The 25,752-nt window shown below is 47.7% G+C and overlaps 1 protein-coding gene across 7 annotated transcripts in view; it reads right to left on the bottom strand.

Annotated features, from left to right (window-relative positions):
* Positions 1–25,752, bottom strand: part of plcb4a (phospholipase C, beta 4a) — a 420,446-nt gene that overhangs the window by 135,025 nt on the left and 259,669 nt on the right. For all 7 annotated transcript variants that reach the window (XM_078405629.1, XM_078405622.1, XM_078405625.1 and 4 more), the window contains 5 exons: positions 24,439–24,520; positions 18,588–18,688; positions 13,748–13,805; positions 9,432–9,540; positions 614–824 (listed from right to left, as the gene is read on the bottom strand). In XM_078405629.1, coding sequence (XP_078261755.1) covers positions 614–824; positions 9,432–9,540; positions 13,748–13,805; positions 18,588–18,688; positions 24,439–24,520 — 561 coding nt within the window. The remainder of the gene's footprint in view (positions 1–613; positions 825–9,431; positions 9,541–13,747; positions 13,806–18,587; positions 18,689–24,438; positions 24,521–25,752) is intronic.

The following is a 25,752-nucleotide window of genomic DNA, read 5'->3' as shown; positions in this document are numbered from 1 at the left end:
CTCTCAGAAGAAGGGTCTCGACCCGAAAAAGTCACCCTATCCTTCACTGAGTCTGAAGAAGGGTCTTGACCCGAAACCTATTCCTTCTCTCCAGAGATGCTGCCTGTCCCGCTGAGTTACTCCAGCATTTCGTGTCTACCTATCACTCTAGTTCTATGTTAGTTCTATGCAGACTGGTCCACTAAGCCTCTTATGAATTATAAATTCGTATCACATTGTAGATAGTTTTCCTTGAAAGCTAACGTGGAAGTCTCTTATTAAAGAAAAAATATTTAGTTTCGAGGTACAGCGCGGAAACAGGCCCTTTCGGCCCACCGGGTCCACGCCGACCAGCGATCCCCGCACATTAACGCTATCCTACACCCACCAGGGACAATTTTTACATTTAACAATCCAATTAACCGACAAACCTGAACGTCTTTGGAGTGTGGGAGGAAACCGAAGATCTCGGAGAAAACTCACACAGGTCACGGGGAGAACGTACAAAGTCCGTACAGACAGCACCCGTAGTCGGGATCGAACCCGGGTCTCTGGCGCTGCATTCACTGTAAGGCAGCAACTCTACCGCTAAGCCACCGTGCCGACCTGACATTGCAAGCAATCCGTGACATACCTGCAGCCAGACAGAAGGACTTGTCTGTACATCTCCACTGAGGATTTGCCTCCAAACTGTCGACCCGTGAGATAGGTGTTGTGAGACGAGCTGATGAAATAGTGGGACAGGGGTTGATCCATCTCTTGATACAGCTCCAAACGATCAAGGAAGACCGGTGCATTTTCATCTGACATCAGGTACCTGCAGAACCCATCGCATGACATGCTGGCTGCAACACAAAATCAATAGTTTTTCATTCATAAAGTCAAAGAGTGATACAGCGTGGAAACAGGCCCCTCGGCCCAACTTGCCCACACCGGCCAACAATGTCCCAGCTGCACTAGTCCCACCTGCCTGCGCTTGGCCCGCATCCCTCCAAACCTGTCCTATCCATGTACCAGTCCAACTGTTTCTTAAACGTTGGGGTAGTCCCTGCCTCAACTACCTCCTCTGGCAGCTCGTTCCATACACCCACCACCCCTTGTATGAAAAAGGTTACCCCTCAGATTCCTATTAAATCTTTTCCCCCTTCACCTTAAAACTGTGTCCTCTGGTCCTCGATTCACCTACTCTGGGCAAGAGACTCTGTGCGTCTACCCGATCTATTCCTCTCATGATATTATGCATCTGCATATGATCACCCATTCATCTTCCTGCGATCCAGGGAATAGTCCCAGCTTACTCGACCTCTCCCCGTGGCTCAGATTCTCTAGTCCTGGCAACATCCTCGTCAATCTTCTCTGCACCCAGCGCCAGCCTGAAATCAAATCAGACCACTCGATTGGGAAAATCTGTGTCAGTGCCGTGTTGCCCATTTAGTGCGGCGTTGCTAATTAGGCCTGTGCGGCCAACCAGAACTGATTAATGTGCAGAGATTGTGCTGGAAACGTCACCCTCTCCCCGGAACAGAAGCCGATGGTAAATCAATGTCAAACCAAGGGCCTCATTCTGCCTTCACTGTTTGCTCGGGCAAAAGGAACCGTCTCGCACATCGCAGTGCAAACCCACTCACCGAGGGACGAGTGTTTCTTGATTCTTATACTCAATACTCTGGACTACGAAAAAAATATGAGGGATGGGAAGGTGAGCTTTTTTTAATTTTAGAGATACAGTACGAAAACAGGCCCTTCGGCCCACCAAGTCCAAGCCGACCAGCGATCCCCGCACATCCTAGACAAACTAGGGATAATTTACACTTATACCAAGCTAGCTAACATGCTAACCTGTACATCTTTGGAGTTTAGAAACAGAAACATAGAAAATAGGTGCAGGAGTAGGCCATTCGGCCCTTCAAGCCTGCACCGCCATTCAATATGATCATGGCTGATCATCCAGCTCAGTAACCTGTACCTGCCTTCTCTCCATACCCCCTGATCCCTTTAGCCACAAGGGCCACATCTAACTCCCTCTTAAATATAGCCAATGAACTGGCCTCAACTACCTTCTATGGCAGAGAATTCCACAGACTCACCACTCTCTGTGTGAAGAAATGTTTTCTCATCTCGGTCCTGAAAGACTTCCCCCTTATCCTTAAGCTGTGACCCCTGGTTCTGGACTTCCCCAACATCGGGAACAATCTTCCCGCATCTCGCCTCTCCAACCCCTTAAGAATTTTATATGTTTCTATAAGATCCCCCCTCAGTCTTCTAAATTCCAGCGAGTACAAGCCTAGTCTATCCAGTCTTTCTTCATATGAAAGTCCTGCCATCCCAGGGATCAATCTGGTGAACCTTCTCTGTACTCCCTCTAAGGCTAGAAGTTTAGTTTAGTTTAGAGATACAGCGCGGAAACAGGCCCTTTTGGCCCACCGGGTCCACGCCGACCAGCGATCCCCGCACATTAACACTATCCTACACCCACTAGGGACATTTTTTACATTTACCAAACCAATGAACCTACAAACCTGCACGTCTTTTGAGTGTGGGAGGAAACCGAAGATCTCGGAGAAAACTCACGCAGGTCACGGGGAGAAGGTACAAACTCCGTACAGACAGCGCCCGTAGTCGGGATCGAACCCGTGCCTCAGCTGCAAGCGCTGTAAGGCAGCAACTCTACCGCCGTGCCGAGTAGCGCAAAGGTCGTGTTAAACAGTGCGGAGTTTGCACAGAAAGGCAACTACCGCTAATTTTCAGTGCCATCAAAACCTCACTTTGCATGGGTAGTGAAGAAAAGATAGTTTTAAGTAATACCAAACCATAGGCTATCCCAAAGGAGTCATAGGGTGACACAGCGTGGAAACAGGCCGTTCAGCCCAACTTGCCCACCCTGCCCCAGCTACACCAGTCCCACCTTCTGCCCATATCCCTCCAAACCTGTGCTATCCATGTATGTAGGTTAATTAGCCTCTGTAAAATTTCCCCGAGTGTGTCGGTAGTGGATTAGAAAGTGGGATAACAGATATATGGCACATCGGTAGAGTTGCTGCCTCACAGCGCCAGAGACCTGGGATAGATCCAGACCTCGGGTGCTGTCTGTGCGGAGTTTGTACCTTCTGCTCGTGACCTGCGTGGATTTTCTCCGGAATCTCCGGTTTCAATACCCGCACTCCCAAGACGCGCAGGTCTGCAGATTGATTTGGCTTTGGTAAATATTGTAAATTGTCCCCTTGTGTGTGTAGGTTTAGTGTTAGTGTACAGGGTGACCATTGGTCGGCGTGGACTCCGGCTTGTTTCCGCGCTGTATCTCTGAACTCTAAAAAAAAATAGGCCATCCCAAAGACGTGCGGGACTTGCCGGTGAAATTCCTCCTAGTGTGTAGGGAGTAGACGGAAAAAGTGTGATAACATAAATGACGCAGCGGTAGAGCTGCTGCCTCACAGCGCCAGATGCCTGCGCTCGATCCTGACCATGGCTGCTCTCCGCACTGAGTTTGTACGTTCTCCAGCAAAGTTCCAGAGGAACTCAACGGGTCAAGGAATGTACAGACGACATTTTAAGTCGGGACCCACCCTTTCTTCAGACTCTATTGTCAATTCTCTCCACAGATGCTGCCTGACCTGCTAAAGTTCCTCCAGCACTTTGTATTTTGCTCAAGATTCCAGCATCTGCAGTTCCTTGTGTCTCTGAAAGTAAGCCTGCAGGTACAGCTAGCTGTGAAGAAAGCTAATGGCATGTTGGCCTTCATTGCGAGAGGATTTGAGTTCAGGAGCAAGGAGGTCCTACTGCAGTTGTACAGGGCCCTGGTGAGACCTCACCTGGTGTATCGTGTGCAGTTTTGGTGTCCTAATTTGAGGAAGGACATTCTTGCTATTGAGGGAGTGCAGCGTGGGTTCACCAGGTTAATTCCCAGGATGGCGGGACTGACATATGATGAAAGAATGGGTTGACAGGGCTTGTATTCACTGGAATTTAGAAGGGTGAAAGGGGATCTTATAGAAACATTTAAAATTCTTTAAAGACTGGGCAGGCTGGATGCAGGATAAATGTTCCTGATGTTGGGGGAGTCCAGAACCAGGTGTCAGTTTAAGAATAAGGGGTAGGCCATTTAGGACTGAGATGAGGAAAAACTTCTTCACCCAGAGAGTTGTGAATCTGTGGAATTCTCTGCCACAGAAGGCAGTGGAGGCTAATTCACCGGATGTTTTCAAGAGAGAGTTAGATTTAGCTCTTAGGGCTAACGGAATCAAGGGATATGGGGAGAAAGCAGGAACGGGGTACTGATTGTGAATGATCAGCCACGATCATATTGAATGGCGGTGCTGGCACGAAGGGCCGAATGGCCTCCTCCTGCACCTATTTTTCTATGTTTGCTTCTATGTGACCTGGAGGTGACAGAGTTTGGAGCAGTGCAAGGCAGCCAAAGGCGTGCAGCTAAAGTCAAATGCAGCCGATGCCACAAATCGAAGGATGAACGGAAATCATTGGAAATGGCAGTCGAGCAGCATCTGTGGAAATAATTCTGATTCTGATGGGCAAGACGAAAGGAACAGGGTGACATTTAATGGGTTTAGAGTTTCAAGGGGCATAGATAATAGGTAATATCTTGGGTCGAGGCAGGTCAGTCTGAAGAAGAGTCTCAACCCGAAACGTCACCTATTCCTTTTCTCCAGAGATGCTGGAGGAAACACACTGAGTTACTCCAGCTTTTTGTGTCAATCTAAAGGAAATGGCTTTCAAAGACAGTTTATTTCTTTGTCCACTAGATGGCAGACACTGTTAAGATTTAACCAAGCTATAAGTCACCATAACTTGCATATTTTATGCGCTAAGGCAATAAGCAGTGACACTGAACAAGAAGGGGAAGAATTTGTTGGCTTCATTATCGAACATTCCACTTTCAACTCCTTTTTGGGCAGTTCCATAAGTGGAAAACAGTTCACGTTTCATGCACGGTGGCTCAGCGGTAGAGTTGCTGCCTCACAGCGCCAGAGACCCGAATTCGATCCTGACCACGGGTGCTGTCTGTACGGAGCTTGTACGTTCTCCCCGTGACCTGCGTGGGTTTTCTCCGGGTGCTCCGGGTTCCTCCCACACTCCAAGGACGTGCAGGTTTGTCGGTTAATTGGCTTTGGTCAAGTTGTAAACTGTCCCTAGTGCGTGTAGGATCGTGTTGGTGTGCGGGGATCGCTGGTCGGCGCGGACTCGATGGGCCGAAGGGCCTGTTTCTGCGCTGTATCTCTCAAGTGAACTAATCAGTTCTCGTCGGTATGCTTCTAACAAGCCCTCACTTTGAACAAAATACAACCAATGTCCAAAAATAAAAAGTAATTTTAGGTTTGCTTTTGATGTGCTTTCTTGTTCAGTCTGTCTCGACATCTGCAGGCAGGGAAAAAGACTTGCCGTTTGTTTATAAAAAGCAACACTGTGGTTTAAGGTCATGCATCGTGGAAACACTTGGAAGAAATGTGACCCAAGATCATGCTGAAGAACTAACAGCTTGAGAGCGGAATACAAAGCAGGCTCACGACTCTCAGCCCACAGAGAACACACAGCAGTACAGACACAAAATGCTGGAGTAACTCAGCGGGTCAGGCAGCATCTCTGGAGAGAAGGAATAGGTGACGTTTCGGAACGAGACCCTTCTTCTAGGGAGCATGTTCCCAATGTTGGGGGAGTCCAAAACCAGGGGCCACAGTTTAAGAATAAGGGGTAGGTCATTTAGAACGGAGATGAGGAAAAACTCTTTCAGTCAGAGTTGTGAATCTGTGGAATTCTCTGCCTCAGAAGGCGGTGGAGGCCAATTCTCTGAATGCATTCAAGAGAGAGCTAGATAGAGCTCTTAAGGATAGCGGAGTCAGGGGGTATGGGGAGAAGGCAGGAACGGGGTACTGATCGAGAATGATTAGCCATGATCACATTGAATGGTGGTGCTGGCTCGAAGGGTCGAATGGCCTCCTCCTGCACCTATTGTCTATTACTCCAGCTTTTTGTGTCCATCTTTGGTGTAAGCCAGCATCTGCAGTTCTTTGCTAAACCACAGTGATATAAAGGAAATGGTTCGGTGCAGGAAGGAACTGCAGATGCTGGTTTAAAACAAAAGATAGACACAAAATGACGTCGTAAATCAGCGGGACAGGCAGCATCTCTGGAGAAAAGGAAGAGGTAATATCTCAGGTCGAGACTGGTGAGTCTGAAGAAGAGTCTTGACCCGAAACGTCACCTGTTGCTTTTCCATAAGGCAGTGCAGACACAGAATGCTGGATTAACTCAGCTGGACAGACAGCACCTCTGGAGAGAAGGAATGGGTGACGTTTTGGGTGGAGACCCTTCTTCAGACTGAGAGTCAGGGGAGAGGGAGATAACAGAGACACGGAAGGGTGGGGGTGTTTCTGTGTTTCCCTCTCGGTCTGAAGAAGGGTCTCGACCCGAAACGTCGCCCATTCCTTCTCTCCAGAGATGCTGCCTGAGAAAACAATCCAAGTTTGTGCAGTCTCTCCTCATAGCTGATGCCCTCTCATCCAGGCAGCATTGGAGTAAAGGAAAGACACTTCCATTTTGGTGAACCTACTCTTCATCCTGTCCAAAGTATCTCCACCCTTAATGTAACGGGGCGATCAGAACTGCACACCATACTGCCAATGCAGTCTAACACAACATCACGGAGCTGCATCATGACTCGTTGACTCTTATACTCTTGAGTATGAAAAAAACTTGTGGAATGGGAAGATTATTCATTTTTTTAAATTTTAGAGATACAGTGCAGAAACAGGCCCTTCGGCCCACCGAGTCCGCGCCGACCAGCAGTCACCCAGTACACTAGCACTAACCTACACACACACACGAGGGCCAATTTACAATTTTACCTAAAGCTAATTAGATTTTTTTTAGATTTAGATTTAGAGATACAGCGCAGAAACAGGCCCTTCGGCCCACCGAGTCCGCGCCGCCCAGCAATCCCCGCACATTAACACTATCCTACACCCACAAGGGACAATTTTTACATTTTTCCCAGCCAATGAACCTACAAACCTGTACGTCTTTGGAGTGTGGGAGGAATCCGAAGATCTCGGAGAAAACCCACGCAGGTCGCGGGGAGAACGTACAAACTCCGTACAGACAGCGCCCGTAGTCAGGATCGAACCCGGGTCTCCGGTGCCGTGAGGCAGCAACTCTACCGCTGCTCTGCAATCATTCATTACAGCCTCCGTGATGTTGTGTTAGACTGCATTGGCAGTATGGTGTGCAGTTCCGATCGCCCCGTTACATGAAGGGTGGAGATACTTTGGACAGGATGAAGAGTAGGTTCACCAAAATGGAAGTGTCTTTCCTTTACTCCAATGCTGGGGAGGAACATTGGCATTTCGATTTGTTTAGAGATACAGCGCGGAAACAGGCCCTTCGGCCCACCGAGTCCGCGCCGCCCAGCGATCCCCGCACATTAACACTATCCTACACGCACTAGGGACAATTTACACTTATGCCAAGCCAATTAACCTACAAACCTGTACTTCTTTGGAGCGTGGGAGGAAACCGAATATCTCGGAGAAAACCCACGCAGGTCACGGGGAGAACGTACAAACTCCGTACAGACGGCGCCCGTAGTCAGGATCGAACCTGAGTCTCCGGCGCTGCATTCGCTGTAAGGCAGCAACTCTACCGCTGCGCCACCGTGCCGCCCGTAACCTACAAACCTGAGGGTCTTTGGAGTGTGGGAGGAAAACCCACGCAGGTCGCGGGGGAGAACGTACAAACTCCGTACAGACAACGCCCGTGGTCAGAACCGAGCCCGGGTCTCTGGTGCTGTGAGGCAGCAACTCTACTGCTGGGGAGGGATGTTGGCATGGGCTTTTACTGCAACATGTTATCAAAGTTTGTGGATATTCAGTCTGATAGACGATGAGCCAATACAGCTGCTCATTTATTTAGCCTCTTCCCACCCACACACATCAATGAGAAAAAAAGGCTTTGGTTATTTTTTGTCAGCATAAACCAGCTGATGTGACTCAGGCTGTTGCAAGGAATTCCTCCTTTTAAACCTGAAACTTTCTTCAATCAGAGAGTGCACATAATCATGAGAGGAACAGATCGGGGGACTGATCACGCAGAATCTCTTGCCCAGAGTAGGGGAGTCGAGAACCAGAAGACATAGGATTACTTTTTTCCTCATCTCAGTCCTAAATAGCCTACCCCTTATTCTTAAACGGTGCACGATAGCTTGACAATTTTAGGCCCACCTTACTCACAGTCATCGCTTTAATGGTAAAGCAAGTAGTTTTATTTAAATCGGTGTTATATTTTTTAAGTTATTCACATTTTGAAGTTTAATTCTATCTCCTAGGGAGCGGGAGGGAGGTGGGGGGGGAGGGAGGGAGGGAGAGGGGAGGGAAGGTGGATTGAGGGGGATGGAGAGGGGGAGGGGGAAGTGGGGAGGGGAGGGGGAGGGGGAGGGAAGGGAGGGGTAGGAGAGGGTGCTGCACCAATGCAGGAGAGGTTTGGGCCCAACGGGTCCACTTGGTCTAATCTCCTTTAAAGCCGTTCACCAGGAATTTGCTCCAATCAAAACTTAGTGCCAAGGAGCAAGGCTGAGCGATGTTCGCCATGAAGGCCGGGACAAAAAGTTTACTGTATAGTTAGGTCGCAGCCTGATTTCTTCTGAAATAACATTTTGTGCGAAGCCTGTCCATTTTCAATGAGCCTGATACCCTTGACAAGCAAATACTACATGATCTACTGAGTGCATAGAGAAGGCTTAGTTTAAGTTTTGTTTAGAGATACAGCGTGGTAACAGGCCCTTCGGCCCACCGAGACCGTGCCAACCAACGATCACCCCGTAACACTAGTTCTAAAGGGGAGGCCATTTTAAAACTGAGGTGAGAAGAAAGTTTTTCACCCAGAGAGTTGTGAATTTGTGGAATTCTCTGCCACAGAGGGCAGTGGAGGCCAAATCACTGGATGGATTTAAGAGAGAGTTAGATAGAGCTCTAGGGGCTAGTGGAATCCAGGGATATGGGGAGAAGGCAGGCACGGGTTACTGATTGGGGACGATCAGCCATGATCACAATGAATGGCGGTGCTGGCTGGAAGGGCCAAGTGGCCTCCTCCTGCACCTGTTTTCTATGTTTCTATCCTACACATACTATGGACAATTTACAGAGGCCAATTTATCTGCAGGAAGAACGTACAAACACTGTACAGAGTGGTAAATTGGTAAATTGCCCCCTCGTTTGTGTAGGATAGTGTTGGTGTGCGGGGATCGCTCGTCGGCGCGGACTCGGTGGGCCGAAGGGCCTGTTTCTGCGCTGTATCTTGAAAACTGAAAGAAAGACTGCAAAAAAGTGTATCAGTGGCCGAAAAGAACGGCAAAATAAAACAACAGTCGCAGGTGTGTCCGAAGATGATGTATCATCATCACCTTAACCAGGCGTTTAAATGAAGGCGGAGAGACACAAGAGCGTTACCTTGCTTTCTCAGTGCCTCATCCGGTTCGTAATGCTCGAGTATCTGCATCGCTCTTTTGTTGTCATAGAAGGGAAACAGAATCTCGTTCAGACGAGGGTCTCGTTGATTCTACGGCGAGGGAAAGAAACATGAGTTAAAGCGAGTTCCCATCATCGTCTGTCTCCACCCACACCTCGCTCGCGCTGCCTCGGCAAGGCCACCAGACATAATTAGGGACCAGTCTCACCCCCCACCACCACCCCCACTTCTCCCCTCTCTCCCATCGGGCAAGAGGTACAGATGTGTGAAAACGCACACCTACAGATTCAGGGACAGTTTCTTCCCAGCTGTTATCATCCCAGGTCATAAGTGATAGGAGCAGAATTTGGCCATTCGGCCCATCAAGTCTACTCCACCATTCAATGATGGCCGATCTATCTCTCCCTCCTAACTCCATTCTCCTGCCTTCTCCCCATAACCCCTGACATCCTTACTAATCAACCCGTCCTATCATCAACTGGAGAGCGGTCCTGAGCTACCATCTACCTCATTGGAGACCCTCGGACTATCTTTAAACAGACTTTACTGGACTTTATCTTGCACAAAACATTATTCCCTTTATCATCTATCTGTACACGTTGGATGGATGGATTGTATTGTGTTTCTGCTGACTGGCTAGCACGCAACAAAAGCTTTTCGCTGTACCTCGGTACACGTGACAATAAACTAAACTGAACGATGTTATCCTTGAAAGCATTTTATATGCAGGAAGGAACTGCAGATGCTTGTTTAAACGCAAGATAGACACAAAAAGCTGGAGCAACTCAGCGGGACAGGCAGCATCTCTGGAGAGAAGGAATGGGTGACGTTTCGGGTCGAGTCCGATGAAGGGTCTCGATCCAAAACGTCACCCATTCCTTCTCTCCAGAGATGCTGCCACCTGTCCCGCTGAGTTACTCCAATTTTTTGGTGTCGATCTAAAGCATTTTATATGTTGTTATAAAAGAGCAAAGATTCCACATGCATTTACCACAGGTCAGCCCATGAAATGAAGTCAGCATTTCGACAAATTAGATTGATTCTATAATTTAAGAATAGAGATTTGAAGACTGGGTTATGATAACCTCATGCATTGCACGCAGTCACAACTGTAATGATGTTCAACTTAAAGACAGATTGATTGGCAGTGGAATTCTCTGCCTCAGAAGGCAGTGGAGGCCAATTCTCTGAATGCATTCAAGAGAGAACTAGATAGAGCTCTTAAGGATAGCGGAGTCAGGGGGTATGGGGAGAAGGCAGGAACGGGGTACTGATTGAGAATGATCAGCCATGACCACATTGAATGGCGGTGCTGGCTCGAAGGGCCGAATGGCCTCCTCCTGCACCTATTGTCTATTGTCTATTTTATACCCCATGAAATTCAGCTGCAGATGATTTTATACAGGCGTTTTGCCCCTGCTTCAAGATGAAGGGAGAAAGTTTATTTTCATGAGAATTTTCCACTGGAGTTTCTCAGTGAACTCGCATTCAATGTGACATGTGGTGCTTTGAGCTACAGGGCCAAAGCTACTGATAAGGGCGGCATGGTGGCGTGGCGGTAGAGTTGCCGACTCACAGCGCCAGAGACCCAGGTTCGATCCCGACTACGGGTGCTTGGCTGTGCGGAGTTTGTACGTTCTCCCCGTGACCTGCGTGGGGTTTCTCCGAAATCTTCAGTTTCCTCCCACACTCCAAAGATGTAGAGCTTTGTAGGTTATTTGGCTCGGTATAATTGTAAATTGTCCCTGGTGTGTGTAGGGCCGTGTTAAAGTGCGGGAATCGTTGGTCGGCGCGGACTTGGTGGGCCGAAGGGCCTGTTTCCTCTAAACTAAACTAAATTCCCAAAGTTTAATGATTAGATACTACATTGCAACCTAACAACTTTCATCAGAGAGAGCAAAGACAGAGTGAGGAGGGGAGATGTGGACTTGGTGTCAATGTTACAAAATGATATAGAATGAGCCCAGACAGTGCAAAGTGAGTTTTGAGGTGATAGACACAAAGTGATGGAGTAACCCAGTGGGCCAGACAGCATCTCTGGAGAAAATGGACAGGTGACGTTTCGGTAAAGAAAGAATGGGTGACATTTCAGATCAAGACCAGAAGAAGGGTCTCGACCCGAAACGTCACCCATTTCCTAGAAAGGTCTCGACCCGAAACGTCACCCATTCCTTAGAAGGGTTTCGACCCTAAACGTCACCCATTCCTTAGAAGGGTCTCGACCCGAAACGTCACCCATTCCTTAGAAGGATCTTGACCCGAAACGTCACCCATTCGTTCTCTCCAGAGATGCTGCCCGTCCCGCTGAGTTACTCCAGCATTTTGTGCCTATCTTCGGTGTAAACTAGCATCTGCAGTACCTTCCGACGCATGACGTTTCGGGTCAGGACTCTTCTTCAGACTGAAAGTAGACGGGGTGGGGAACAAATGGAGACGAGAAAAGACCAGGGCAAATCTGGGCTGGCAACAGATGATCTAAGGCAGGGTGGTTCCCTGGGAGACCGATTGTTGGTTCGGGAGGGTCAAAAGAGATGCATTGTGGCCTACTCTGGAACTGTGGGAGTGTTGGATGGTTTGGATGGCTCCATCCAAACGTCTAGGTTGGAGGAAGGGGAGCAAGAGCAGAGGGGAGTGTTAGTAGAAGTGACTAAAAACGAGAAAATCCAACGAGTCCGCACCGACCAGCGATCCCCGATCATTAACACAAGCCTACACACACCAGGAACAATTTACACTAAACACAGGTATACAAACCCAAACCAATTAACCTACAAACCTGTACGTCTTTGGAGTGTGGGAGGAAACTGAAAATCTTGGAGAAAAGGCATGCGGTCACGGGGAGAACGTACAAACTCCGAACAGGCAGCCCCCATAGTCATAAAATACCAATGGATATGAAACACATTGATTTTATCTACATATGCTTTTTATGCTGGTTTTGATATCTTCAGTCAGAGGGTGGTGAATCTGTGGAATTCATTGCCACTAGAAAGCTGTGAATAAATCCAATTCAATGGATATTTTTATGGCAGAGAGAGATAGATTCGTGATTAGTACGGGTGTCAGGGGTTATGGGGAGAAGGCAGGAGAATGGGGTTAGGAGGGAGAGATAGATCAGCCATGATTGAATGGCGGAGTAGACGGTATGGGCCTAATGGCCTAATTCTGTTCCTATCACTGATGACATGAATATAATTGTGCAAAAATGCATCCAGTGTTTTGTTTTTACACGGGTATCCCACCTCTTAACTTCAGGGCTGCAGAATTAGGATCAAAGGTAGTTGTATTAACAACCTAGCTGAAAACAGTACACATCAGGGCGGCACAGTGGCGCAGCGGTAGAGTTGCTGCCTCACAGCGCCAGAGACCCGGGTTCGATCCTAACCACAGGTGCTGTCTGTACGGAGTTTGTACGTTCTCCCTGTGACTTGCGTGGGTTTTCCCCGGGTGCTCCGGTTTCCTCCCACACTCCAAAGACGTGCAGGTCTGTAGGTTAATTGGCTTTGGTAAAGATTGTAAATTGTCCCTGGTGTGTGTAGGATAGGGCTAGTGTGTGGGGATCGCTGGTCGGCATGGACAGGGTGGGCCGAAGGGCCTGTGTTCACACTGTGTCTCTAAATTAGACTAAACTAAACTACACTAAACTAAAGGCAGACACAAAATGCTGGAGTAACTCAGCAGGTCAGGCAGCATCTGGGGAGAGAAGGAATGGGTGACGTTTCGGGTCGAGACCCTTCTTCAGACTGAATCAGGGTCTCGACCCGAAACGTCACCCCCGAGATGCTGCCTGACCCGCTGAGTTACACCAGCATTTAGTGTCTACCTTCGATTTAAACCAGCATCTGCAGTTATTTTTTCCCCCTCCAATAAACTAAACATCAAGTTTAGGAGAAGGCAGGAACGGGGTACTGATTGTGGATGATCAGCCATGATCACGGTGAATGGCGGTGCTTTTTGCTCGAAGGGCCGAATGGCCTACTCCTGCACCTATTGTGTATTGTCTATTATTGTCGCAACCAAGGAATAAATAATTGAAAGGTTATCAATGCATTAAAAGACGTACATTTCCAACAGTTACACTCTCCACGGAATTATGCATCAAAGTGGCACGCACTGGCAGCAAAGCAGAAGGGTGAGCAGTAACGCATGTCTCGTTTTGTGCAGTTATTGTTACTTCATAAAGAGCATTAAAGATAGTTGTGCAATCCATGCATTACATGTAGCGGGCAAGGCCGGGAGCAAAGCAGACTACCGCAAGCAAGATGCATGGCATAGTTAATGAATGAATGTAGCTTACTTCATTCAGAAAGCTGACTAATTGGTCTACAGTTAAGTAATCAGTTTTGTCTCCGTTGCTGAAAAGGAATTCGGTACAAAACGTAAATCCACGGCACACTTTGTACATCGTTTTTCACAACACGAGCACAAGAAAAAACAAACTTCCTTCGCGCTTTCCTCGAAAACCTCGTCTAATGTTGGAAAGAGATGTTCAGAATCTCTACACGGTTCGCCAACCACAATGCGTGATATTCTGCAGTCCCTTTATATGATAATGTTTTATCATTATTTTAACAACACATTCATTGCTTTTGCTTGTGTAGCTTTGCAGATATTGAGACCAAAATTGCTCGTGTTTAGAAGGATGAGAGGGGATCTTATCGAAACGTATAAGATTATTAAGGGGTTGGACACGTTAGAGGCAGGAAACATGTTCCCAATGTTGGGGGAGTCCAGAACAAGGGGCCACAGCTTAAGAATAAGGGGTAGGCCATTTAGAACTGAGATACGGAAAAACTTTTTCAGCCAGAGAGTTGTGAATCTGTGGAATTTTCTGCCTCAGAAGGCAGTGGAGGCCAATTCTCTGAATGCATTCAAGAGAGAGCTAGATAGAGCTCTTAATGATAGCGGAGTCAGGGGGGTATGGGGAGAAGGCAGGAACGGGGTACTGATTGAGAATGATCAGCCATGATCACATTGAATGGCGGTGCTGGCTCGAAGGGCCGAATGGCCTCCTCCTGCACCTATTGTCTATTGTCTATTGTCTATAAAAGAAAGGTTTACTGCAAATTATTGAATGTATTTACGACTGATTTGCAAAATTGAACCAATAATCGGCAAACCACATTTTTCACGGTCCCATCCTCAGGACCATCCCAACTTAAGCACGTGTGAAATGACAATTTTGTTCTTTCCATAAGGGAAATATTATTTTCATTGTACTTCAATATTTTAATGCTACAAATCAAAATACCTACTTGTGACCATTCAACTTCGATTTCAAGAAAGAGGAAATTTCAAAATTATATTAGGCATAACCTGAACTAATTATTTATAGACACAAAATGCTGGAGTAACTCAGTTTGACAGGCAGCATCTTTAGAGTAGAGAATATTGAAACATAGAAAATAGGTGCAGGAGTAGGCCATTCGGCCCTTCGAGCCTGCACCGCCATTCAATATGATCATGGCTGATCATCCAACTCAGTATCCTGTACCTGCCTTCTCTCCATACCCCCTGATCCCTTTAGCCACAAGGGCCACATCTAACTCATTTCTCGAACTTCAAGTAGCCCTTGCATCCCCACTCTCTCTCCATCCCTTCCCCACCCCTAGTGGCCGCACTAGTTTCACTGTCGTTCTGCTGAGTTTCACTGTTTGTATCACTCATTATCACCTTCCCCACAGCCAACAATGGACCATTGTGGGCTCCAGCTTTCCCTGATCATCGTAGCTGGCTTTGCTTTGTCCTTACTGCATATCTTTCATTCGTTTGTTCTATGTGCCTTTTCCTCTCTCTTGTTTGCCTCTCCCCTGACTCTCAGTCTGAGGAAGGGTCCCGACCTGAAACGTCACCGTGGAACCAGGCCCGCCAAGTCCGCGCCCACCGGCGACAACCGGTACCCCAGTTTTATCGTACGCACTAGGGGCAATTTACAGAAGCCAATTAACCTACAAACCTGCACGTCTTTGGAGTGTGAGAAGAAACCGGAGCTCCCAGAGAAAACCCACGTGGTCACAGGGAGAACGTACAAACTCTGTACAGACGGCACCCGTTGCTCAGGTTCGAACCTGGGTTTCAGCCGTTGTGAGGTAGCAACTCTACCGCTGTGCCCAAGTGCCATTATACTCACGTTCTACTCAAAATTACAAAAGGCACAGTACTGATACAGGCCATTTTGTCCCAACCAACTCATTTAGATTCCAGTCAAACCCCTTCCCATTCTTCCCAATCTCAATCTCAATTCCAGGGTAGGAGAATCAGGAACCAGGGAATATAGGCTTAAAGTGAGAGGTAGGAGATTAAAAAATAGGAACTTGATGAGCAACTTGGAGGGTGGTGGGTATATGGAACGAGCTGCCACAGGAGGTAGTTGAGGCAAGTACTATAACAGCATTTAAAAGACATTTGGGATAGGTATATGGATAGGAAAGGTGTCGAGGGATTCGGACCAAACGTGGGCAAATGGACTTTGTTTAGATGGGGCATCTTGGTCAGCATGGGGCCTTTTTCCGTGCTGTATGACACCAATACCAAGTATTTCCGAAATCAAGCCTTTGATGTGACTTTCAGTTAGAACAGTGTAATTATTTATTATTTCAAGATTCTTTTTACACAATTACAACGGGCGGCACGGTGGCGCGGCGGTAGAGTTGCTACCTCACAGCGCTTCCAGTGCCAGAAACCCGGGTTCAATCCCCACTACGGGTGCTGTCTGTACGGAGTTTGTACGTTCTCCCCGTGGGTTTTCTCCGAGATCTTCGGTTTCCTCCCACACTCCAAAGACGTACAGGTTTGTAGGTTAATTGGCTTGGTATAGTCGTACGATGTCCCTAGAGTGTGTATGATAATGTTAGTGTGCGGGGATCGCTGGTCGGCGCGGACTCGGTGGGCCGAAGGGATGGTTTCCGCGCTGTATCTCTAAATTAAACTAAACTAAACCAAATTTCTAATGGAAAGGTCCATCCCCTTTTACTCATCAGATTACATACTTTTAGGCATTAACACCTCTACTTCCTCAGAAGGCTTATGAAGTTTGGCATGTCCCCGACAACTCTCACCAACTTCTACAGATGCACCATGGAAAGCATTTTATGGGATGCATCACAGCTTGGTTTGGGAACAGCTCCATCCAAGACCACAAGAAATTGCAGCGAATTGTGGACTCAGCCCAGACCATCACACAAACCAACCTCCCTTCCATTGACTCCATCTACACCTCACGCTGCCTCGGCAAGGCCAGCAGCATAATCAGTCTCACCCCGGCCACTCCCTCTTCTCCCCTCTCCCATCAGGCAAAAGGTACAGAAGTGTGAAAACGCACACCTCCAGATTCAGGGACAGTTTCTTCCCAGCTGTTATCAGGCAGCTGAACCATCCTACCACAACCAGAGAGCAGTGCTGAACTACTATCTACCTCATTGGTGATCCTCGGACTATCCTTGATCGGACTTTACTGGCTTTACCTTGCACTAAATGTTATTCCCTTATCATGTATCTGAACACTGTGAATGGCTTGTTGTAATCGTGTATTGTCTTTCCGCTGACTGGTTAGCATGCAACAAAAGCTTTTCACTGTACCTCGGTACACGTGACAATAAACTAGACTGAACTAATAGGACCCACAGCATAATATATCCCAAGATGTTGCATTAAGTTAATGTTTTATTTAAACTAGCAGGCATAGATTAACAAATGACTGTTAGTCCAGCAGTTGCAGAATAATTCCAGGTGCCCCTCCAAGGTACATTAATCGTTGGTTAAATTAAATGAATATTTGTTATGTTTTCAATGAATTAATTTATCATAACAAATACTGTAACAACCAGTGGGGTCAACATGCCATGTCCTCTTTTAGTGAAAGGAGATTTTAAAAACAGCATAGACTCGATGAATCCCCTTATCATGTATCTGTACGCTGCGGACGGCTCGATGGCAATCATGTCTTGTCTTTCCGCTGACTGGTTAGCACGCAACAAAAGTGCACTCGACAATAAACTAAAACTGAATGTTAGAAATGAACGCTGCCCGCTGCCATTAACGGAGACGGGGAGCAATTTGTCCTCAGCTGCCGACGTTCAACACTTGCACGTGGCGGCACAGTAGCGCAGCGGCAGATTTGCCGCCTCGCAGCACCGGAGATGAGGGTTCGATCCTGACTACGGGTGCTGTCCATGAGGAGTTTGTACATTCTCCCCGTGACCTGCGTGGGTTTTCTCCGGGTGCTCCGGTTTCGTCCCACACTCCAAAGACGTGCAGGCTTGTCGGTTAATTGGCTTCGGTAAAAATTGTAAATTGTCCCTGGTGTGTGTATGATAGCGTTAGCGTGCGGGGATCGCCGGTCGGCGCGGACTCGGTTGGCCGAAGCTCCAGTTTCCGCGCCGTATCTCTAAACTAAACTAAACTTGCAGTGGAACTAAACATACAGATGTGAATGCAGAAAGCTGCCAACACACTAAACATGCATTCACTGCCTGTAACCATGGACAAATCTTGCCCTCCAATGTCTCTTATATTCCCACAAATGCTGCTCTTTATTTCTAATGCATTAATAAACTGCCTGGAGCTTCAGATAGTTTAGTGTAGAGATACAGATACTGTCCCTTCGGCCCACCGACTCCGCGCTGACCAGCGAATACCTCACGTTAACACTATTCTACACACACTAGGGCCAATTTACACAAAATGCTGGAGTAACTCAGCGGGGCAGGCAGCATCTCTGGAGGGAAGGAATGGGATGGGTGACTTTTCGGGTCAAGACCATTCTTCAGACCCGAAACGTCACCCATTCCTTCTCTCCAGAGATGCTGCCTGACCCGCTGAGTTACTCCGGCTTTTTGTGTCTGTCTTCGGTTTAAACCAGCATCTGCAGTTCCTTCCAACACAGGGACAATTTTACATTGATACCAAGCCAATTAACCTGCAGACCTGCACGTCTTAGGAGCATGGGAAGAAACCGGAGCACCCGGTGAAAACCCACGCGGGTCACGGGGAGAAGGTACAAACTCTGTACGGACAAGCACCCTGTTGTCAGGCACGAACCCGGGTCTCCGGCGCTGTGAGGCAGCAACTCTACCGCTGCGCCACCGTGCCGCCGTTAGTTAATAATCACTGCCCGTTCCTAATAATTAAACACTTACAGTGTCCTGAACAGTTCTTCCATGTCAGTGCGTGGACAAATTTTTTGAGTTAGTGCATAAAACTTATCAAAGGTGAAAACAGCCGGCTCAATTTCATCAATCTGTAAGACATGAGAGAATGTCATTAATATTTTTTATTTGAAGATTTATTCATCCATCAAGCTTATTAATAACATGATTATATGAAATCAATATACAATACTGACAGCTTATATATTTTCTTATCAGTAATACAATGAAAATAGTATAGTGGCCTGAGTTTAAATTGTTCACAAGATCACAGAGGAATCTGAATATCCCCCTTACTCCATCTGCGCAAGGATAGTCTGCAAGGATGACAAAATGATAGTCCGGGGGACAGATATGCATTTGTGTGGCTGCCGTCAAGACTTGGTGCAGTGGTAGTAGGATTGCCAACTGTCCCGTATTAGCCGGGACATCCCGTATTTTGGGATAAATTGGTTTGTCCCGTACCGGACCGCCCTTACCCCGTATTAGGCCCAGGTGGGCGCTGTGGGCCCGGTCGGCTCTGTAGGCCCAGACGCTGGGTCTCTTAAAGACCTGCCTCAACTACCTCCTCTGGCAGCTCGATCCATATACCCACCACCCTCTGGGCCAAAAGGTTGCCCCTCAGGTTCCCATTAAACCTTGGCCTTCTCTTCTTCAACCTCTGTCCTCTGGGTTTTGATTTCCCTACCATTGGTAAAAGACTCTGTGCATTCACCCTATCTATTCCCTTCATGATGCTTTGCACCTCTGTAAGGTCACTCCTCGGCCTCTTGTCCTACAAGGAATACAGTCCTCGCCTGGCCAACCTCTCCCTGTAGCCCAGGCCCTCAAGTCCTAGTAACATCTTGGTAAATCTTCGTTGCGCCCCTTCCAGCTTAGCAACATTCTTCCTTTTCGCGGGTTGACCAAAACTGAACAATGGACTCCGAATGCAGCCTCACCAACGTCTTGTACAACTTTAGCATGACCTCCACACTTCTATACTCAATATAGACACAAAACGCTGGAGTAACTCAGCAGGACAGGCAGTATCTCTGGAGAGAAGGAATGGGTGACGTTTTGGGTCGAGACCCTTCTTCAGACTGATCTCAATATTCAATACTCTGACTGATGAAGGCCAATGTAGAGAACACTTTCTTGGCCACCCTATCCAGTTTAGTTTTAGTTTATTTTAGAGATACAGTGTGGAAACAGGTCCTTCGACTGGTTAGCATGCAACAAAAGCTTTGCACTGTACCTCAGTACACATGACAATAAACTAAACTTTCTCCCCCTCCACCCCCCCCCCCCACCCTCTCACAACAATCAGTTTGAAGAAGGGTCCAGACCCGAAACGTTGCCTATCCATGTTCTCCACAGATAGAAACATAGAAAATAGGTGCAGGAGTAGGCCATTCAGCCCTTCGAACCAGCACTGCCATTCATTGTGATCATGGCTGATCATCCACATTCAGTCACCTGTGTCCAACTTCTCCCCATATCCCTTGATTCCACTAGCCCCCAGAGCTCTATCTAACTCTCTCTTAAATTCATTCAGTGATTTTGCCTCTACTGCCGTCTGTGGCAGAGAATTCCACAAATTCACAACTCTCTGTGTGAAAAAGTTCCTTCTCACCTCAGTTTTAAATGGCCTCCCCTTTATTCTAAGACTGTGGCCCCCATGGTTCTGGACTCCCCCAACATTGGGAACATTTTTCCTGCATCTAGCTTGTCCGGTCCTTTTATAATTTTATACGTCTCGAGAAGATCCCCTCTCACCCTTCTAAACTCCAGTGAATGCAAGCCTAGTCCTTCCAATCTTTCCTCACGGGACAGTCCCGGGGATCAATCTCGTGAACCTACGCTGCACTGCCTCAATTACAAAGATGCTGCCTGACCTGCTGAGTTACTCCAGAACGTTGTGTTTTCCCCATCAAAAGCCTTCAGCTGGTGCTTCCCTCCACCTGAGCTCCCCTCCACTGCTGGACTGCACGTCTTTTTTTTAAATATCACAAAAACTTTATTCCAAAAAAAACAACATACAAACATACAAAGTGAAATGTGATTAAAACAAAAGCCGCCTGTATCGGCAGTTTACAAAATAAAACAACTATCAAATTAAAATCCCGCCAACTCTGCCAACAATACATTCGACCCCCCCCGCGGCGACCAGCGCTCACGGAAGGCCGCCAGAGTCCCCGCGGACACCGCGTGTTCCCTCTCCAGGGACACGCAGGGCACGGGCGTAGGCCCGGAAGAGGGGCCGGCAGGACTGCATGCCTTTGGGAGTGCGGGAGGAAACCGGGACTCCCGGAGGAAGCCCACACGGTCACGGGGAGCACGTACAAAACGCCGCACAGGGGTCACCCGTGCTCAGGATCGAACCCGGGTCTCTGGCGCTGTGAGGCAGCGACTCTACCGCTGCGCCACCATGCCACTGTTGGACGCTCTTGGCAAATAGTCCCTTCCCCATCCTACTGGAATGGCTCATGTGTGGAATGTGACCCCATTCACAGGGCTGCCTATATTGATTGCAAAGCTGCAAAAAAATTCCATTCCATTATTGTATTTAGTTTTTTTCCAATTAATTTCTATTGCTTTAAGGTTTTCTTAAATAAATGTTTTAATTTTTAATTAGGTTTTAAAAATTATTTTGTTTTAATTATTTGAATCTCGTTGAAGCATTTTGAACAGTTTCGAGTAACCCTTGCTTCCCCTCTCTCTCCGTCCCTCCCCCTCCCTCATCATGGCACTAGTTTCACTGTCGTCCTGGTGAGTTTCCTTGTCTGTATAACCCGTTATCACCTTCCCCACAGCGAGCAATATAGCTAATGCATCTAGGGAGAGCTCTTGGGGGGAGGTTGAGTAGGCTGGGTCTCTTTTCCCTGGAGCGCAGGAGGATGAGGGGTGATCTGATTGAGGTGTTCACCATCGTGAGATGACTAGATCGTGTAGACGCACAGAGTCCCTTGCCCAGAGTAGGGGAATCGAGGACCAGAGGACATAGGTTCAAGGTGAATGGGGAAAAGATTAATAAGAATCTGAGTGGTAATGTTTTCACACAAAGGGCGTTGGGTGTATGTAACAAGCAATAGACAATAGACAATAGGTGCAGGAAGAGGCCATTCGGCCCTTCGAGCCAGCACCGCCATTCAATGTGATCATGGCTGATCATTCTCAATCAGTACCCCGTTCCTGCCTTCTCCCCATACCCCCTGACTCCGTTATCCTTAAGAGCTCTATCTGGCTCTCTCTTGAATGCATTCAGAGAATTGACCTCCACTGCCTTCTGAGGCAGAGAATTCCACAGATTCACAACTCTCTGACTGAAAAAAGTTTTTCCTCATCTCAGTTCTAAATGGCCTACCCCTTATTCTTAAACTGTGGCCCCTTGTTCTGGACTCCCCCAACATTGGGAACATGTTTCCTGCCTCTAACGTGTCCAACCCCTTAATAATCTTATACGTTTCGATAAGATCTCCTCTCATCCTTCTAAATTCCAGTGTATACAAGCCTAGTCGCTCCAGTCTTTCAACATACGACAGTCCCGCCACTCCGGGAATTAACCTAGTAAACCTACGCTGCACGCCCTCAATAGCAAGAATATCCTTCCTCAAATTTGGAGACCAAAACTGCACACAGTACTCCAGGTGCGGTCTCACTAGGGCCCTGTACAACTGCAGAAGGACCTCTTTGCTGCCAGAGGATGTCGTTGAGGCTGGGACTATCCCAACGCTTAAGAAACAGTTAGACAGGTACATGGTTAGGACAGGTTTGGAGCACCATGGACCAGGAGGGACTAGTGTAGCTGGGACATGCTGGCTGGTGTTGGCAAGTTGGGCCGAAGGGCCTATTTCCGCACTGTATCACTCTATGATTCTATATCTTTCACTCAGTGACAGACTTCTTCGCCCCAAGTGTGTGAAGGAGAGATATCGGAGGTACTTCCTTCCTGCTGCTGTCAGACTGCACAACCAGCACTGCTCCCAGCAGACCAGTAAATAAAGATTATTTTATTTTTTATTGAATGCTTATTTATTTTTGCTGTCCACTTTGCTGCTGTAAACCCTGCAAATTTCCCCGTTGTGGGATGAATAAAGGATTATTATTATTATTCATGTCTGAAGAAGGGTCTCGACCCGAAACGTCACCCATTCCTTCTCTCCCGAGATGCTGCCTGACCTGCTGAGTTACTCCAGCATTTTGTGAATAAATCGATTTGTACCAGCATCTGCAGTTATTTTCTTATACTACTGGTTGCTCCACTGCGATTTCGCTTTGAGGTATGTCCACTTTGAAGAAGTTCTCCTCCTCTCTTCGACGAGAGTTTAGCAACATGCTCTCTTGCTGCTCCCCCTCTGTGATTTCTCCTGCCCTCCTACTCTACGGCCACATCTTGACCCAGACTCGCTACCACAGCCACATCTGCTAGAGTCTGAAGAAGGGTCTCGACCCGAAACGCCACCCATTCCTTCTCTCCCGAGGCGCTGCCTGACCCGCTGAGTTACTCCAGCTTTATGTGTCTATCTTCGGTTTGATCATATCCGTGAAGTTCCAGGGGCATTTGGTTTTGGGAAGAGTCCAGAGGGAAAATGGTCCAATAGCTGGCCAAATGACCAAATGCTTCAGATCAATTTTTAGGCGCTTAGAACATAGAACAGAACAGCACAGGAACAGGCCCTTCATCCCACAATGTTACCGCCTGACGTGGTCCTAAGTTAAACTGATCTCATCTGCCTGCACATGATCCATGTTTCTCTATTCCCTGCACTTCCATCTGCTTATCTAAAAGCCTCTTAAACTTAAATGCCACTATCGTATCTGCCTCCCCGCATATTTAGTTTAGTTTAGTTTAGAGATACAGCGCGGAAACAGGCTCTTTCGGCCCACCGGGTCCGCGCTGACCAGCGATCCCCGCACATTAACACTATCCTACATCCACTCGGGACCATTTTTACATTTACCAAGCCAATTAACCTACAAGCCTGTACGTCTTTGGAGTGTGGGAGGAAACCGAAGATCTCGGAGAAACCCCACGCAGGTCACGGGGAGAACGTACAAACTCGGTACAGACGGCGCCCGTAGTCGGGATCGAACCCGGGTCTCCGGCGCTGCATTCGCTGTAAGGCAGCAACTCTACCGCTGCAGCACCGTGACCGCCCCATGATGATGATGGCTTCAACAACCAAGGCCCGTGAATGTGGGAATTTCCTCCATAAACCTTCCGAGATGCTTTCGAGGGGGTGCAAATGAGGGAAGCGATATCATCCCTAAGGTGCCACATGAGTGGCAAGGGTGCTGGGTCATAAGGTCATAAGTAATAGGGGCAGTGGTAGAGTTGGTGCCTTACAGTGAATGCTGCTCTGGAGGCCCGGGTTCGATCCCGGCTACAGGCGCTGTCTGTACGGAGTTTGTACGTTCTCCCCGGGACCTGCGTGGGTTTTCTCCGAGATCTTCGGTTTCCTCCCACACTCCAAAGACGTACTGGTTCGTAGGATAATTGGCTTGGGTATAAATGTAAAAGTTGTCCCGATAGGATAGTGTTAGTGTGCGGGGATCGCTGGTCGGCGCGGACCCGGTGGGCCGAAAGGGCCTGTTTCCGCGCTGTGTCTCCAAACTAAACTAAACTAAAAACTGCCCATCACGCAGTAACAGATTTCAAACGAGACAGTCAGTGAAGCAATGAAGTTTGAGAAAATGCAAGGGCATTGAGTGGACTATACCTTGGAAGCTGGTCAAAGGATTGAGAGCGGGACCGTATTAGAGAACTGAACTATTTGCCACTATAAATAATAATTATTTTCATACTATCTCATTAAAATTAAAAAGACGGAAGACAAATTCAAGGATCCAAAAAACTTACCTTGCCACTGGGAAAACCAAGCTCCTTCAGTACCTGAAATATCACCTTTTCTGTCTTGCCCGACGCAAAAGTCCTGGTAATACTGGAAAACAAAACGACAACCAAAGGCTCATCGACTCTGGATTCTCAAGAGTAACTTGTTCACAAAATGTTTGGGGGGAGCATGTTCCCAATGTTTGGGGGGGTAGGGGGGAGAGTCCAGAACCAGGGGTCACAGTCTAAGAATAAAGGGGAGGCCATTTAAAACTGAGGTGAGAAGAAAAACTTTTTCGCCCAGAGAGTTGTGAATCTGTGGAATTCTCTGCCACAGAAGGCAGTGGAGGCCAATTCACTGGATGAATTTAAAAGAGAGTTAGATAGAGCTGTAGGGGCTAGCGGAATCAAGGTATATGGGGAGAAGGCAGGCACGGGTTATTGATTGTGGATGATCAGCCACGATCACAATGAATGGCGGTGCTGGCTCGAAGTGCCAAATGGCCTCCTCCTGCACCTATTTTCAATGTTTCCATGTAAAATGTTAGTTTGGATTGATCTAATTTTATCCAGATTGTCACACCAATTTACACTTGCAGAACTAAGTTATTGAAGCCAAAAGAGGAAGGTTGACACAAAATGCTGGAGTAACTCAGCGGGTTAGGCAGCATCTCTGGATGGGAGACACAAACCAGCATTCTCAGTTTCTTTCCTACACAGATGCACACTGGAGTTTGTGGACTTGCCTTTGGTAAAATAGTCATGTGCCCAGAACCGTACAATGTGGAAACAGGCCCTTCGGCCCAACTTGCACATGCTGACCAACATGCCCCATCCACACTAGTCCCACTTGCTCATGCTTGACTCATGGCCTTTACACCTATCCAATCCGTGTACCTGTGCAAATATCTCTTAAACATTATGATAGTTCCTCCCTCAACTATCTCCTCCGGCAGCTCGTTCTACACACCCATCGTCCTTTGTGTAAGAAATTTACCCCTCGGGTTCCTATTAAATCGTTCCCTCCTTACCTTAAACCTGTATTCTCTGGTTCTCCCTTACTCTGGGCAAAATGAATGAATGAATAAATAAGTTTATTGGCCAAGTATGTGCATATACAAGGAATGTGCCTTGGTGCTCAAGGAGTATGTGCATATACAAAGACTATGCGTTTACCCTATTCCCCTCATGATTTTGTACACCTCTATCCCGACGTTTAAGAAACAGTTAGATAGGACAGGTTTGGAGAGATATGGGCCAAACGCAGGAAGGTGGGACCAGTGTAGCTGGGACCTGTTGGGCGGTTTGGGCAAGTTGGGCCGAAGGGCCCGTTTCCACACC

Source organism: Rhinoraja longicauda, chromosome 9, assembly GCF_053455715.1.
Source record: "Rhinoraja longicauda isolate Sanriku21f chromosome 9, sRhiLon1.1, whole genome shotgun sequence".
NCBI lineage: Eukaryota > Metazoa > Chordata > Chondrichthyes > Rajiformes > Arhynchobatidae > Rhinoraja > Rhinoraja longicauda.
Note: the sequence above shows the minus strand (reverse complement) of the source record. Positions and strands in the feature narration are given on the sequence as shown.